Source organism: Salmo salar, chromosome 05 (assembly GCF_965601325.2).
Source record: "Salmo salar chromosome 05, fSalSal1, whole genome shotgun sequence".
Lineage (NCBI taxonomy): Eukaryota > Metazoa > Chordata > Actinopteri > Salmoniformes > Salmonidae > Salmo > Salmo salar.
The window spans coordinates 4,965,830-4,983,132 of record NC_138295.1 but is presented as its reverse complement, the minus strand read 5'-3'; the positions used below and the strand labels follow the sequence as shown (position 1 = coordinate 4,983,132).

The 17,303-nt window shown below is 41.2% G+C and overlaps 1 protein-coding gene across 2 annotated transcripts in view; it reads right to left on the bottom strand.

Moving 5' to 3' along the window:
- cdhr2 (cadherin related family member 2) overlaps positions 1-14,702 on the bottom strand; it is a 45,737-nt gene extending 31,035 nt beyond the window's left edge. The window contains exons 1-9 of one of the 2 annotated variants that reach the window (XM_045717821.2): positions 14,458-14,702; positions 7,425-7,487; positions 6,998-7,066; positions 6,707-6,858; positions 6,121-6,171; positions 5,548-5,637; positions 4,639-4,728; positions 1,775-1,897; positions 1,425-1,574 (exon numbers count right to left, since the gene is read on the bottom strand). In XM_045717821.2, coding sequence (XP_045573777.2) covers positions 1,425-1,574; positions 1,775-1,897; positions 4,639-4,728; positions 5,548-5,637; positions 6,121-6,171; positions 6,707-6,858; positions 6,998-7,066; positions 7,425-7,473 — 774 coding nt within the window. In that variant the 5' untranslated portion in view covers positions 7,474-7,487; positions 14,458-14,702. The remainder of the gene's footprint in view (positions 1-1,424; positions 1,575-1,774; positions 1,898-4,638; positions 4,729-5,547; positions 5,638-6,120; positions 6,172-6,706; positions 6,859-6,997; positions 7,067-7,424; positions 7,488-14,457) is intronic. The other variant, XM_045717822.2, reaches the window with a different exon arrangement.
- Between the last annotated feature and the right edge of the window lie 2,601 nt (positions 14,703-17,303).

The following is a 17,303-nucleotide window of genomic DNA, read 5'->3' as shown; positions in this document are numbered from 1 at the left end:
TCAAAAGTAGTAAATGGCCCTGATCAAAAGTAGAAATTGGCCCTGATCAAAAGTAGTAAATGGCCCTGATCAAAATTAGTAAATAATCCTGATAAAAAGTAGTAAATGGCCCTGATCAAAAAGGGTAAATGGCCCTCATCAAAAGTAGTAAATGGCCCTGATCAAAAGTAGAAATTGGCCCTGATCAAAAGTTGTAAATGGCCCTGATCAAAAGTAGTAATTGGTCCTGATCAAAAGTAGTAATTGGTCCTGATCAAAAGTAGTAAATGGTCCTGATCAAAAGTAGTAAATGGCCCTGATCAAAAGTAGTAATTGGCCCTGATAAAAAAAGTAGTAAATGGCCCTGATCAAAAGTAGTAATTGGCCCTGATAAAAAAAGTAGTAAATGGCCCTGTTCAAAAGTAGTAATTGGCCCTGATCAAAAGTAGTAATTGGCCCTGATCAAAAGTTGTAAATGGCCCTGATCAAAAGTAGTGATTGGTCCTGATCAAAAGTAGTAAATGGTCCTGATCAAAAGTAGTAAATGGCCCTGATCAAAAGTAGTAATTGGCCCTGATAAAAAAAGTAGTAAATGGCCCTGTTCAAAAGTAGTAATTGGCCCAGATCAAAAGTAGTAATTGGCCCAGATCAAAAGTAGTCAATGGCCCTGATCAAAAATAATTGGCCCTGATCAAAAGTAGTAATTGGCCCTGATCAAAAGTAGTCAATGGCCCTGATCAAAAGTAGTCAATGGCCCTGATCAAAAATAACTGGCCCTGATCAAAAGTAGTAATTGGTCCTGATCAAAAGTAGTAATTGGACCTGATCAAAAGTAGTAATTGGCCCTGATAAAAAGTAGTAATTGGCCCTGATAAAAAGTAGTAATTGGCCCTGATCAAAAGTAGTAATTGGCCCTGATCAAAAGTAGTAATTGGACCTGATCAAAAGTAGTAATTGGCCCTGATAAAAAATAATTGGCCCTGATAAAAAGTAGTAATTGGCCCTGATTAAAAGTGGTAAATGGCCCTGATCAAAAGTGGTAAATGGCCCTGATCAAAAGTGGTAAATGGCCCTGATCAAAAGTAGTAAATGGCCCTGATCAAAAGTGGTAAATGGCCCTGATCAAAAGTAGTAAATGGCCCTGATCAAAAGTAGTAATTGGCCCTGATCAAAAGTGGTAAATGGCCCTGATCAAAAGTCTAACACAAAGTAGGGAAAATGGACCATTTGGTACCATATTGGTCCATACCTTTACTTTTACAATTGTTTATCGATTTAGGAAGATGTATGTGTACGACAATACAGCAACTAGCAACAACAATAAACCAATTGTAAAAGAACTTAGCTGTTGGTAGAAAACACGAAGTGAACGTTGTTTGATGTTCTGAGGTTGGTTGAACTATGAACTCAAAGGAAAGTGCCGATTTTGGCAACACCCGACTCACCACAGAAGAATGCTCAGTGACAGTAGTCGCGTAAGGAGTACTTAGAAACCTTGGATCCATGTCTGGGACGTCCACTACAGTGATGAAGGCAAAAGTGTGGCTCATTTGATGAACAGGGAGAGGTTCATTATACACAGGGCCTCCACCATCCTGTGAGGGGAAACACAATCAGAAACAGAAAACAACATTTAATAGGACATTTTCTCAGATTAATCCCGCAATCGGGCCCCGAAAAACATGATCAATTCCAGAAAGAACATGCTTGTTAGTCAGGAATTCAGAAAACCGCTTCCAATAAGTGACTAGTGAAGATCCAACAGTGAATAGAAGTGTTGAGATGGGCTACTTACAGTGGCTGTGATCTTCAGCCTATAGAAAGTGCTCAAACTTGTAAAATTCAGTTTTTGAATCAGTTTGACGTCGCCATTATTCTCATTGATAGCAAAATGGTTTAGTCCATTACTTGGACTAGCCTAGAAACGAGGAGAGAGTTAGGTTTAAATACATGGAGTTGATATAACAATCTCAAGGCATATAGTCTGTCCTAATTTCCCCCAACGTCTGTTGGGAAGTGCTTTTATTATTATCTGCTACATGACTAATGTTGGGGGTGTAACTTGGTTCTAATGGGGGTGTAACTTGGTTCTAATGGGGTTGTCACTTGGTCCTAATGGGGGTGTAACTTGGTTCTAATGGGGGTGTAACTTGGTTCTAATGGGGGTGTAACTTGGTTCTAATGGGGGTGTAACTTGGTTCTAATGGGGGTGTAACTTGGTCCTAATGGGGGTGTCACTTGGTTCTAATGGGGGTGTAACTTGGTTCTAATGGGGGTGTAGCTTGGTTCTAATGGGGGTGTAACTTGGTTCTAATGGGGGTGTAACTTGGTTCTAATGGGGGTGTAGCTTGGTTCTAATGGGGGTGTAGCTTGGTTCTAATGGGGGTGTAACTTGGTTCTAATGGGGGTGTAGCTTGGTTCTAATGGGGGTGTAACTTGGTTCTAATGGGGGTGTAACTTGGTTCTAATGGGGTTGTCACTTGGTCCTAATGGGGGTGTAACTTGGTTCTAATGGGGGTGTCACTTGGTTCTAATGGGGGTGTAACTTGGTTCTAATGGGGTGTCACTTGGTTCTAATGGGGGTGTCACTTGGTTCTAATGGGGGTGTCACTTGGTTCTAATGGGGGTGTAGCTTGGTTCTAATGGGGTTGTCACTTGGTCCTAATGGGGGTGTAACTTGGTTCTAATGGGGGTGTAACTTGGTTCTAATGGGGGTGTAACTTGGTTCTAATGGGGGTGTAACTTGGTTCTAATGGGGTTGTCACTTGGTCCTAATGGGGGTGTAACTTGGTTCTAATGGGGGTGTAACTTGGTTCTAATGGGGGTGTAACTTGGTTCTAATGGGGTTGTCACTTGGTCCTAATGGGGGTGTAACTTGGTTCTAATGGGGGTGTAACTTGGTTCTAATGGGGTTGTCACTTGGTCCTAATGGGGGTGTAACTTGGTTCTAATGGGGGTGTAACTTGGTTCTAATGGGGGTGTAGCTTGGTTCTAATGGGGGTGTAACTTGGTTCTAATGGGGGTGTAACTTGGTTCTAATGGGGGTGTAACTTGGTTCTAATGGGGGTGTAACTTGGTTCTAATGGGGTTGTCACTTGGTCCTAATGGGGGTGTAACTTGGTTCTAATGGGGTTGTCACTTGGTCCTAATGGGGGTGTAACTTGGTTCTAATGGGGGTGTAACTTGGTTCTAATGGGGGTGTAACTTGGTTCTAATGGGGTTGTCACTTGGTCCTAATGGGGGTGTAACTTGGTTCTAATGGGGGTGTAACTTGGTTCTAATGGGGGTGTAACTTGGTTCTAATGGGGTTGTCACTTGGTCCTAATGGGGGTGTAACTTGGTTCTAATGGGGGTGTAACTTGGTTCTAATGGGGTTGTCACTTGGTCCTAATGGGGGTGTAACTTGGTTCTAATGGGGGTGTAACTTGGTTCTAATGGGGGTGTAGCTTGGTTCTAATGGGGGTGTAACTTGGTTCTAATGGGGGTGTAACTTGGTTCTAATGGGGGTGTAACTTGGTTCTAATGGGGGTGTAACTTGGTTCTAATGGGGGTGTAACTTGGTTCTAATGGGGTTGTCACTTGGTCCTAATGGGGGTGTAACTTGGTTCTAATGGGGGTGTAACTTGGTTCTAATGGGGTTGTCACTTGGTCCTAATGGGGGTGTAACTTGGTTCTAATGGGGGTGTAACTTGGTTCTAATGGGGGTGTAACTTGGTCCTAATGGGGTTGTCACTTGGTCCTAATGGGGGTGTAACTTGGTTCTAATGGGGTTGTCACTTGGTCCTAATGGGGGTGTAACTTGGTTCTAATGGGGGTGTAACTTGGTTCTAATGGGGGTGTAACTTGGTTCTAATGGGGGTGTAACTTGGTTCTAATGGGGGTGTAACTTGGTTCTAATGGGGGTGTAACTTGGTTCTAATGGGGTTGTCACTTGGTCCTAATGGGGGTGTAACTTGGTTCTAATGGGGGTGTAACTTGGTTCTAATGGGGTTGTAACTTGGTCCTAATGGGGTTGTCACTTGGTCCTAATGGGGGTGTAACTTGGTTCTAATGGGGGTGTAACTTGGTCCTAATGGGGGTGTAACTTGGTTCTAATGGGGGTGTAGCTTGGTTATAATGGGGGTGTAACTTGGTTCTAATGGGGGTGTAACTTGGTTCTAATGGGGGTGTAACTTGGTTCTAATGGGGGTGTAACTTGGTTCTAATGGGGTTGTCACTTGGTCCTAATGGGGGTGTAACTTGGTTCTAATGGGGGTGTAACTTGGTTCTAATGGGGGTGTAACTTGGTTCTAATGGGGTTGTAACTTGGTTCTAATGGGGTTGTCACTTGGTCCTAATGGGGGTGTAACTTGGTTCTAATGGGGGTGTAACTTGGTTCTAATGGGGGTGTAACTTGGTTCTAATGGGGTTGTCACTTGGTCCTAATGGGGGTGTAACTTGGTTCTAATGGGGGTGTAACTTGGTTCTAATGGGGGTGTAACTTGGTTCTAATGGGGGTGTAACTTGGTTCTAATGGGGGTGTCACTTGGTTCTAATGGGGGTGTAACTTGGTTCTAATGGGGGTGTAACTTAGTTCTAAGTTCACTGTTGATGTTTTGAGTCAGGTTTACTTATGAATGAGTACAGAAAATCGGCTTTCTGTCCAAAAGCAATACTTACCTCATCAATGCTGTACTTTACAACAGCAGCAAGTCCAGCATCTACATCTTTGGCATATACTTGAAACAGAACGGTGTCCAAGGGGGTGTTCTAATAACAAACAAAAACAGACAAAGTGGGGCAAGGAATTTGGAGACAAAATAGTACTTTTTTCATCACCATTTAGAAAAGTAACTTTCAAATGTATAGCACAAAAAATGAATTCCTGACTATACACTAGCAAGGGACCCGGTTAGATGTAGATTTTCCATACTAAGTCGTATAGGATTTCGTATTTTCTACATTGTAGAATAATAGTGAAGACATCAAAACTATAAAATTATACATATTGAATTATGTAGTAATCAAAAAAGTGTTAAACAAATCAAAATATATTTTATATTTGAGATTCTTCAAATAGCCACCCTTTGCCTTGATGACAGCTTTGCACACTCTTATCCAGAAACACTTACAGCTGTAATCACTGACAAAGGTGATTCTAACATGCATTGACTCAGTGGTGTGAAAACTTATGTAAATTAGATATTTCTGTATTTCATTTTCAATAAATTAGCAAAAATGTTCACTTTAATTCACTTTTATTGTGTGTGAATGTTTTATTGAATCCATTTTTTTATTTAGGCTGTAACAACAAAATACATTCTAAGTCGAAGGATAAGAATACTTTCTGTACAAATTATGAAAACAATATAAATACTTTTCTAAAACATTATTATAAATTACTAAAGTTTCTATAGATTTCCCAAATTACCTGATTTTCTGAAAAGTTTTCAAACCATTGTCTGTTTAGATGATTTCACAGGCTCATGAAGTTTCCCACAATTTCTTAATTATGGCTGGAAATTAATTGAACGTGCCATATAAATTAAATTCTTATTAAAGGAATGTAAAATTAGTAATTGTACTTACTTCTTCGACATTTACATTGTAAGGCGTATTTTCAAATATGGGTTGGTTATCATTCGCGTCTATTACGATTATCTGAATGTCTTTGGCAACCTAAAAAAAAGATGACATGATATATTGTGCATGTTTATAAAACATACATTTGTTAAAAACAATAAAATACATTTTAAAAAACATAGTTAAAAAAAATATGTTTATGTTTGGTATTTTATTAGGATTCCCGTTAGCTGTTGCAAAAGCAGCAGCTACTCTTCCTGGGCTCCACACAAAACATGAAACATAACATAATACAGAACATTAATAGACAAGAACAGCTCAAGGACAGAATTACATACATTTCTTTAAAAAAGGCCAATCCATACACACAAACTATCTACGTCAGATAAGGGAGAGGCGTTGTGCCGTGAGGTGTTGCTTTATCTGTTATTTGAAACCAGGTTTGCTGTTCATTTGAGCAATATGAGATGGAAGGAAGTCCCATGCAATAAAGGCTCTATATAATACTGTACGTTTTCTTGAATTTGTTACTGGATTTGGGGTCTGTGAAAAGAGTTAGAGGCTTTATTGTGAACTTACTGTGTAATCAGCGTCAGAAACCACAACGCCGATAGAGAATACACCCTTGTCCTAAACAAATACAAGCCAATCAATTACAGATTCAGGTCAGGAAAAATAAAGGATAAAATACTGAAATATTGAAATGGCTGAAAAAATACCGAAATGGCAGAAATAAAATAGAAATGGCTGAATAATACTGAAACACTGAAACGGATGTAACAATACTGAAATACTAAAATGGCTGAAACAATACTGAAATACTAAAATGGCTGAAACAATACTGAAATACTAAAATGGCTGAAACAATACTGAAATACTAAAATGGCTTATAATTCTAAAATGGCTGAAATAATACTAAAATGGCTGAAACAATACTCCAAATACTGAAATGGCTGAAACAATACTCCAAATACTAAAATGGCTGAAACAATACTGAAATACTAAAATGGCTGAAACAATACTGAAATACTAAAATGGCTGAAACAACACTGAAATACTAAAATGGCTGAAACAATACTGAAATACTAAAATGGCTGAAACAATACTGAAATACTAAAATGGCTGAAACAACACTGAAATACTAAAATGGGAGACGAGGACTTACATCATCATCTCTCTCCAAGGGGGTCCGGATGGTTACGCTCCCTGTGTTTGCATCGCAATTAAAGTAGATTGCTTTTGGCCCAGTAATCATGTATGTCAGTGGATCGGGTACAGGATCAGGGTCGAATGTTTCTATTTGAAAGGCAAATTCATCTGAAGGGAGAAGGTGTTGAGTTGACAAAAGGTGAGTCAAAAACCAGCATATAGCAAAGAGCATGCATAAATTGATATACTATTTTGTTATATAAAAATAAAATAAAAATTCATATTACTGAGTACAATAAATACATACTTATTGGAGTGTCTTCTTTTATTTGGGCATAACTTGTTGTAATGCTCGGGATTTGGTTTTGGCTTTGAGCTGTAGATAAAAGCAGAGATAGTTTAATCATATAAGCTGCTAAGTCCAAGCAAAATGAGTCCCACTTTACAATAATATTGATAAGATTTGACATTGAGTATAAACTTTCTCACTTTATCTGTGAAATTGCCATTAAACATACAGTGTCACTATGAATAGACATGACATTATTAGACGTGAAGTTAATGCGGTTAAATAGCCAGTGGCAACATGAGCCTTGGAATGCATCCCAAACAACACCCTATCCCCTGTATGGTGCACTACTTTTGACCAGAGCTCGTATTCCCTGCGGGCTCTACTTAGGGAACAAGGTGCCATTTGGGATACAGAGAGTTTAGAGACCCAGTTAGGTACTCACCTCCAGCGAAGAGGCTCACAAGACACAACAACAGCAGACTACCCTCCATCCTTCACAGGCCTGCTAACTCAGACAACACACAAAACACAGTAGAATTATATATTACAACACAAAACACCATAGAATGACTTATTAGCGCCGTAGAAGTACATTTTAGATCTCAAAACACTGTAGAAGTACATTTTAGAACTCAAAACACCGTAGAAGTACATTTTAGAACTCAAAACACCGTAGAAGTACATTTTAGAACTCAAAACAGCGTAGAAGTACATTTTAGAACTCAAAACACCTCAGAACACTGTAGAAGTACATTTTAGAACTCAAAACACTGTAGAAGTACTTTTTAGAACTCAAAACACTGTAGAAGTACATTTTACAACTCAAAACACCGTAGAAGTACATTTTAGAGGTCCCGTGTGGCTCGCTTGGTAGAGCATGGCACTTGCAATGCCAGGGTTGTGGGTTCGCTTCCCATGGGGGACCAGTATGAAAAATGTATGCACTCACTACTGTAAGTTGCTCTGGATAAGAGCGTCTGCTAAATTACATAAATGTAAAATGTAGAACTCAAAACACTATAGAAGTACATTTTAGAACTTAAAAGACCGTAGGGAGACCCCCAGCTTCACTAAAATCATTTACAGCTACGTGCCCTTTTGATAAATAAATGTCATCTATTTGGTTGTAATATCATCCCCTCTTAAAGAGCAGAGTCAGAACTACACTTTTCCCATTATTCTACATTTAGCTCTATCATCATAGTTATACAGCAAGTAGGCCTAACTGTATGCTTTTCATGATCAGTAAACATCAATTGATCATGTATTTTCAGATGTGTGCGGTTAGCCTATCCATTTGGCATGTAGCTAACTAGCTAGCTAGCTAGGCAAACAACATGTGTCATTTAGCTTGCTTCATCAGAGATGAGTTTTTTTGGAAAGAGCTCGACATGTCCGTCGGACTACTGTCATCACCACTATAGATGACAAGCAAATCAAATCCCTTGAACGTTAGCTTGTTAGCTAGTAATATTGACGTGATCTGTTATTAGCTAGCTAGCCAATTTGACGTGGTCCATCAATAAATATTGCCTGTTATGTCTGTGAGCAGCAATCATAATTAAAAACGTCATTTTTTTTTAAACTATGTTGAAAAGGGGATCATGTTAGCTAACTTTGCTAGGTAGTCCTACAGTGTCTTCATAAAGTATTCCCACCTAGGGCTGTGGTGGTCATGACATTTTGTCTGCCTGTGATTGTCAAGAAAATAACATCTTTGTCATTTAGTAGACACTCTTATCCAGAGCAACTTACAGTAGTGAATACATACATTTCATTTCATGCATTTCTTTTTTTCGTACTGGCCCACCCGTGGGAATCGAACCCACAACCCTGGCGTTGCAAACACCATGCTCTACCAACTGAGCCACAACTGAGCTACCGCTGGTCTCACAGTAATTGGCCATTAATTAACACATTTAGCATCTCCTGGCTTCCACACACCTGCAAGCCACTGATGCGGAATATCTACATTTTAAAAAGTCGAATAAATCCATGTAATATAGCCTACACCATCACAATATTGAAGAGATGCATATTGAAGATATTGGAAGAACTGTCCATATTTACTTTTCGTCGGCCAACAAGATGACTTGGCCTAACGAACGGCAAAAGCACTAGCCTATGGCAATTGACTATCCCCCATAGTACAAAAGTTGACATATTCTATTCTGTGCGAGAAATAAATATTCAAAACACAGTCTGGGACAGTTGTGGGATGTGATAGATCCCAAATTAGAACAACCACTAGCATCAAAAAAACCTTTTATAAGCAATGTGTAACGGTTGTCGTCGGATAAAGCGGACCAAGACGCAGCGGGGAAATGTGCACTCATCTTCTTTATTAAAGAAAAGAAGGGAAACCAAAATAAACACGTACACAAACGACACGACGACGACTTACAGTCTGGTAAGGCACAAGGCTATACACAGAACATTCTCCCACAAAACACAAACAAAACACATACCTATATATAGGACTCTCAATCAAAGGCAACTACAAACACCTGCCTCCAATTGAGAGTCCAACACCCAATACCTAACATAGAAATACTAAACTAGAGAGAACATAGAAATACAAAAAACATAGAACATAAACCCGAAAATAATAAATCAAACACCCTTCTAAGCAAACCACCACCCCGAACCACATAAAACAAATACCCTCTGCCACGTCCTGACCAAACTACAATCACAAATAACCCTCTGCCACGTCCTGACCAAACTACAATAACAAATAACCCCTTTACTGGTCAGGACGTGACACAATGAGGCTGACACAACAGATCAGAACATTTAGCTTAAAATGTTTATAAACTATTAGGCTATTTCTTCACATTATAAGCGCAGCAATGTGCACACAGCATTAGGCTATAAGTGCGAATGTTCCAAAATGCAATCAATTATTGGGAAAACGCCATTCTCAAAAGTGACCGCAAGGTGAAGAAGAAACAAATAAGTAATCTATGCATTTAAAGAGCAAAGGGAACACATTTTTTCCCCGTGGTTCATGTTCATGCCAGCCAGGTAGGCTATACTCCTGTTGTAAAGAGAAGCAATGTGCTTAATATTAGGAAAGTTGAGAAATAAACATAGTAGGCCTAGCCTGTTAGGGCTAGGGGGCAGTATTGACATGGCTGGATAAAAAACGTACCCGATTTAATCTGGTTACTACTCCTGCCCAGTAACTAGAATATGCATATAATTATTGGCTTTGGATAGAAAACACTCCAAAGTTTCTAAAACTGTTTGAATGGTGTCTGTGAGTATAACAGAACTCAAATGGCAGGTCAAAACCTGAGAAGATTCTGTACAGGAAGTACCCTGTCTGAACATTTCTTGGCCTTCTTTGCCATTTCTATCCATTACAAAGGATCTCTGCTGTTACGTGACACCTCCTACGGCTGCCATAGGCTCTCAGAAGGCGGCAAAAAGCTGAATCGTGGCTTTGCAGGCTCTGGCTGAAAAAAAGTAGCGCGTTTGGGTAGTGGCTGGTTACAGTACTGTGAGACTCAGGCTCGTGCCCGCGTCGACCGAAAGCTTTGTTTTCTTTCCTCTGTTTACCTAAACGGAGATTCCCGGTCGGAATATTATCGCTTTTTTATGAGAAAAATGGCATAAAAATGGATTTTAAACAGCGGTTGACATGCTTCGAAGTACGGTAATGGAATATTTATAAATTCTTTGTCACGAATTGCGCCATGCTCTTAACCCTGATTTACCATTTCGGATAGTGTCTGGAACGCACGAACAAAACGCCGCTATTTGGATATAACGATGGATTATTTTGGACCAAACCAACATTTGTTATTGAAGTAGCAGTCCTGGGAGTGCATTCTGACGAAGACAACAAAGGTAATCAAACTTTTGTAATAGTAAATCTGACTTTGGTCAGGGCTAAACTTGGTGGGTGTCTAAATGGCTAGCCGTGATGGCTGGGCTATCTACTGAGAATATTGCAAAATGTGCTTTCACCGAAAAGCTATTTTAAAATCGGACACCTCGATTGCACAAAGGAGTTCTGTATCTATAATTCTTAAAATAATTGTTATGTTTTTTTGTGAACGTTTATCGTGAGTAATTTAGTAAATTGTTAGTAAATTCCCCGGAACTTTGCGGGGGGTATGCTAGTTCTGAACGTCACATGCTAATGTAAAAAGCTGGTTTTTGATATAAATATGAACTTGATTGAACAAAACATGCATGTATTGTATAACATAATGTCCTAGGTGTGTCATCTGATGAAGATCATCAAAGGTTAGTGCTGCATTTAGCTGTCTTCTGGGTTTATGTGACATTATATGCTAGCTTGAAAAATGGGTGTCTGATTATTTCTGGCTGGGTACTCTGCTGACATAATCTAATGTTTTGCTTTCGTTGTAAAGCCTTTTTGAAATTGGACAGTGTGGTTAGATTAACGAGAGTCTTGTCTTTAAAATGCTGTAAAATAGTCATATGTTTGAGAAATTGAAGTAATAGCATTTCTAAGGTATTTGAAAATCGCGCCACGGGATTCAACTGGCTGTTGCGTAGATAGAAAGCTGATGGGATCCTCCTCTTTTTAGTAGAGGCCATCAAAACTCTGTTTTATCATGCAACTTCATAGCCTTTAGAAATGTTGCGCAGTATTAGCTCATGGGCTCTCATAAAGTCATAAAGTGTTTGATTAGATTTTCGATTACATTTGTATTGATGTCAGAGTGATTAGAGGGACAGTAGAGTACCAGGAAGTTAGCTAGTTTGGTAGGTTACTAATGACCATCAGCAGCATCAGAGCTTGGAGAAGCATAGTTACCGTGACTTAACAGCCACATAGAATTTGACTGCCGTCATGACTCGTGACCGCCGGTGTGGCGGTAATTCCGTCACCATAACAACCTTATTCACACCCTTTTACATTTTCCACATTTTGTTGTGTTAAAGCCTGAATTTAATAATTGATTACATTTTGATTTGGTGTCACTGATCTACACACAATACACCATAATGTCAAAACTGAATTTTGTTTGACTCAAAGCTGTAAACGCAGACTCAAAGCTGTAATCTCAGCCAAAGTGCTTCTGTAAACTATTGACTCAGGTGTATGAATACTTATTTAAATAAGATATTTAATTTTCTATAAGTTTCAACAACAAAAATCTAAATACAGGTTTTCACTTTGTCAATATGAGGTATTGTATGTAGATGTGTGAGGAATTCGGGCTGTAACACAACAACATGTGGAATAAGTCAATGGGTATGAATACTTTCTGAATGCCATTATACATTGGTTGGAGAAAAAAGTACATTAGGTCTACTTACCACTATGTTCAGCTAACTGTAATTGAAAAAGTGTAGTTCTGACTATGCTCTTCAAGAGAGGGTGATATTACAACCAAATAGATAACATTTATTTAACAATCCCTTAAAAACGGTACACAGTTGTCAATGGTTTTAGAGGAGCTGGGGGGTCTTCTTGCCCCCAAAGGGCAAATCGAACGCTCTGCACGTTATTGTGACATTTCATTGATAACGACCTATACTCAATATTAAACTAACATTTGTATTGATAACGACCTATACTCAATATTAAACTAAAAGTTGTATTGATAACGACCTATACTCAATATTAAACTAAAAGTTGTATTGATAACGACCTATACTCAATATTAAACTAAAAGTTGTATTGATAACGACCTATACTCAATATTAAACTAAAAGTTGTATTGATAACGACCTATACTCAATATTAAACTAAAAGTTGTATTGATAACGACCTATACTCAATATTAAACTAAACTAAAAGTTATTTTAAAGTTACATTCTATTAATAAGACAGTATTGAATTATTTTTGGAGGAGACAAGTTAATAACATAAAAAGAGAAATAGGTGAAATAACAACCAAAACGGTTCTTAATCAAGTTTGTTTTGACTTATTTACTATAAGGAACTAGTCCGATATAACTGCTATTCCCTCCAACACATATAAAACCCGAGAGAAACCAGATAAGACTGGAAATACATCATATCTGAGACTTTGGATTGCCAGGCATTAAATTAAGGCTGTCATTATAGGAGCAGGAGTCAATGTTTAACCACAGAGATGTAAAATACCCATGTTCTGTATCATGTCATAAATTCAGATGTGAAAACAACGCTTTGCGTACATGCTTCATTGCTTGTTCTAAATTAATAACTTTACATGCTTACAGTATAAATACAAAAGGGTAATTTACATGTTAAAAACTGTCCAAATTATTAGTCTATTTGTAAACAGTATTTCTGTATATGCTTGTGTGTTAAACATATCAGCCGATGGGGCGGCAGGTAGACTAGTGGTTAGAGTGGAGGGGCGGCAGGTAGCCTAGTGGTTAGAGTGGAGGGGGCGGCAGGTAGCCTAGTGGTTAGAGTGTAGAGGCGGCAGGTAGCCTAGTGGTTAGAGTGTAGGGGCGGCAGGTAGCCTAGTGGTTAGAGTGTAGGGGCGGCAGGTAGCCTAGTGGTTAGAGTGTAGGGGCGGCAGGTAGCCTAGTGGTTAGAGTGTAGGGGCGGCAGGTAGCCTAGTGGTTAGAGTGTAGGGGCGGCAGGTAGCCTAGTGGTTAGAGTGTAGGGGCGGCAGGTAGCCTAGTGGTTAGAGTGGAGGGGCGGCAGGTAGCCTAGTGGTTAGAGTGTAGGGGCGGCAGGTAGCCTAGTGGTTAGAGTGTAGGGGCGGCAGGTAGCCTAGTGGTTAGAGTGTAGGGGCGGCAGGTAGCCTAGTGGTTAGAGTGTAGGGGCGGCAGGTAGCCTAGTGGTTAGAGTGGAGGGGCGGCAGGTAGCCTAGTGGTTAGAGTGTAGGGGCGGCAGGTAGCCTAGTGGTTAGAGTGTAGGGGCGGCAGGTAGCCTAGTGGTTAGAGTGTAGGGGCGGCAGGTAGCCTAGTGGTTAGAGTGTAGGGGCGGCAGGTAGCCTAGTGGTTAGAGTGTAGGGGCGGCAGGTAGCCTAGTGGTTAGAGTGGAGGGGCGGCAGGTAGCCTAGTGGTTAGAGTGTAGGGGCGGCAGGTAGCCTAGTGGTTAGAGTGTAGGGGCGGCAGGTAGCCTAGTGGTTAGAGCGTTGGGCCAGTAATCGAAAGGTTGCTGGAACAGATCCCTGAGCTGACAAGGTATAAATCTGTCGTTCTGCCCCCTGAACAAGGCAGTTAACCCACTGTTCCCCTAGTAGGCCGTCATTGAAAATAAGAATTTGTTCTGAACTGACTTGCCCAGTTAAATTGATTAATTTGTTATTCTCCAAGAGGAGTTTATCAACGATGACGCTCAATTAGAACTACTATGTTTATCTACTGTATCACAGAACAATCCCACAATCAACCAGATGTCGATGAACAGAGTATTACTCTCCCACTAAAACCTTAATGACCATATTCACATTACTCACAAATCACATCAACACATCCAAGTGAAGAAAAAATATATATACATATATTCTAATGAACACAAACAAGTGTTCAAAGCTCAAACTTACCGGCCCACGTTCCTTAGTTGGGTATAGACAGACAGGGAGAGAGAGAGAGAGAGAGAGAGAGACAGATAACAGGTGGTTGTTCCAGAGGGATGTGGAGAGGACTGAACCGTAGTCTAGGTGAGACCTTAGCCTGCTGCTGTGACTACTGCTCCCTCTCTCTCTCTCTCGTGATTATCTCCTCTCTTTTAGGCTGTAAATGTTAATGATTAACACACATTGAGAAACACAGTGAACAACATGGCCTGGATGGACCGATGCAGCAGCCTCCTTACAGTGTGTGGTGTGTGGTGTGTGGTGTGTGTGTGGTGTGTGGTGTGTGTGTGGTGTGTGTGTGGTGTGTGTGTACGTGTGGTGTGTGTGGTGTGTGTGTGTGTGGTGTGTGGTGTGGTGTGGTGTGTGTGTGTGTGGTGTGTGTGTATGTGTAGTGTGTGTGGTGTGTGTGGTGTGTGTGGTGTGGTGTGGTGTGTGTGTAGTGTGTGGTGTGTGTGGTGTGTGTGTGTATGTGTGGTGTGTGTGGTGTGTGTGGTGTGTGTGGTACGTGTGGTGTGTGTGGTGTGTGTGTACGTGTGGTGTGTGTGGTGTGTGTGCGTGTGGTGTGTGTGGTGTGTGTGTGGTGTGGTGTGTGTGTGTGTGTGGTGTGTGTGGTGTGTGTGTACGTGTGGTGTGTGTGGTGTGTGTGTGTATGTGTGTATGTGTGGTGTGTGTGTGTGTGTGGTGTGTGTGTACGTGTGGTGTGTGTGTGTGTGTGTGTGTGTGTGGTGTGTGTGGTGTGTGTGGTGTGTGTGTGTATGGTGTGGTGTGTGTGGTGTGTGGTGTGTGTGGTGTGTGTGGTGTGTGTGGTGTGTGTGTGTAACCAGGCAACAGTAACCAGGCTACAGTAACCAGACTACAGTAACCAGGCTACAGTAACCAGGCTACAGTAACCAGGCTACAGTAACCAGACTACAGTAACCAGGCTACAGTAACCAGGCTACAGTAACCAGGAGCTACAGTAACCAGGCTACAGTAACCAGGAGCTACAGTAACCAGGCTACAGTAACCAGGCTACAGTAACCAGACTACAGTAACCAGACTACAGTAACCAGGCTACAGTAACCAGGAGCTACAGTAACCAGGCTACAGTAACCAGGCTACAGTAACCAGACTACAGTAACCAGGCTACAGTAACCAGGCTACAGTAACCAGGAGCTACAGTAACCAGGCTACAGTAACCAGGAGCTACAGTAACCAGGCTACAGTAACCAGACTACAGTAACCAGACTACAGTAACCAGGCTACAGTAACCAGGAGCTACAGTAACCAGGCTACAGTAACCAGGAGCTACAGTAACCAGGCTACAGTAACCAGGCTACAGTAACCAGACTACAGTAACCAGACTACAGTAACCAGGAGCTACAGTAACCAGGCTACAGTAACCAGGCTACAGTAACATTTACATTTACATTTAAGTCATTTAGCAGACGCTCTTATCCAGAGCGACTTACAAATTGGTGCATTCAGTAACCAGGCTACAGTAACCAGACTACAGTAACCAGGCTACAGTAACCAGACTACAGTAACCAGGAGCTACAGTAACCAGGAGCTACAGTAACCAGACTACAGTAACCAGGAGCTACAGTAACCAGGAGCTACAGTAACCAGACTACAGTAACCAGGAGCTACAGTAACCAGACTACAGTAACCAGGAGCTACAGTAACCAGGCTACAGTAACCAGGCTACAGTAACCAGGCTACAGTAACCAGGAGCTACAGTAACCAGGCTACAGTAACCAGGCTACAGTAACCAGGCTACAGTAACCAGGCTACAGTAACCAGGAGCTACAGTAACCAGGCTACAGTAACCAGGCTACAGTAACCAGACTACAGTAACCAGGAGCTACAGTAACCAGGAGCTACAGTAACCCGGAGCTACAGTAACCAGGAGCTACAGTAACCAGGCTACAGTAACCAGGAGCTACAGTAACCAGGGGCTACAGTAACCAGGGGCTACAGTAACCAGGCTACAGTAACCAGGAGCTACAGTAACCAGGAGCTACAGTAACCAGGAGCTACAGTAACCAGGCTACAGTAACCAGGCTACAGTAACCAGGCTACAGTAACCAGACTACAGTAACCAGGCTACAGTAACCAGGCTACAGTAACCAGGAGGTACAGTAACCAGGCTACAGTAACCAGGCTACAGTAACCAGTAGCTACAGTAACCAGACTACAGTAACCAGGCTACAGTAACCAGACTACAGTAACCAGGCTACAGTAACCAGGCTACAGTAACCAGACTACAGTAACCAGGCTACAGGAACCAGGCTACAGGAACCAGACTACAGTAACCAGGCTACAGTAACCAGGCTACAGTAACCAGGAGGTACAGTAACCAGGCTACAGTAACCAGGCTACAGTAACCAGGCTACAGTAACCAGACTACAGTAACCAGGCTACAGTAACCAGGCTACAGTAACCAGACTACAGTAACCAGGCTACAGTAACCAGACTACAGTAACCAGGCTACAGTAACCAGGCTACAGTAACCAGACTACAGTAACCAGACTACAGTAACCAGGAGCTACAGTAACCAGGAGCTACAGTAACCAGGCTACAGTAACCAGGCTACAGTAACCAGGCTACAGTAACCAGACTACAGTAACCAGGCTACAGTAACCAGACTACAGTAACCAGACTACAGTAACCAGGCTACAGTAACCAGGCTACAGTAACCAGACTACAGTAACCAGACTACAGTAACCAGGCTACAGTAACCAGACTACAGTAACCAGGCTACAGTAACCAGAAGACCATACCCTCAGCATCAGATGAACTACAAACAAAACATTGTTTCTCTCAAAAGAGTT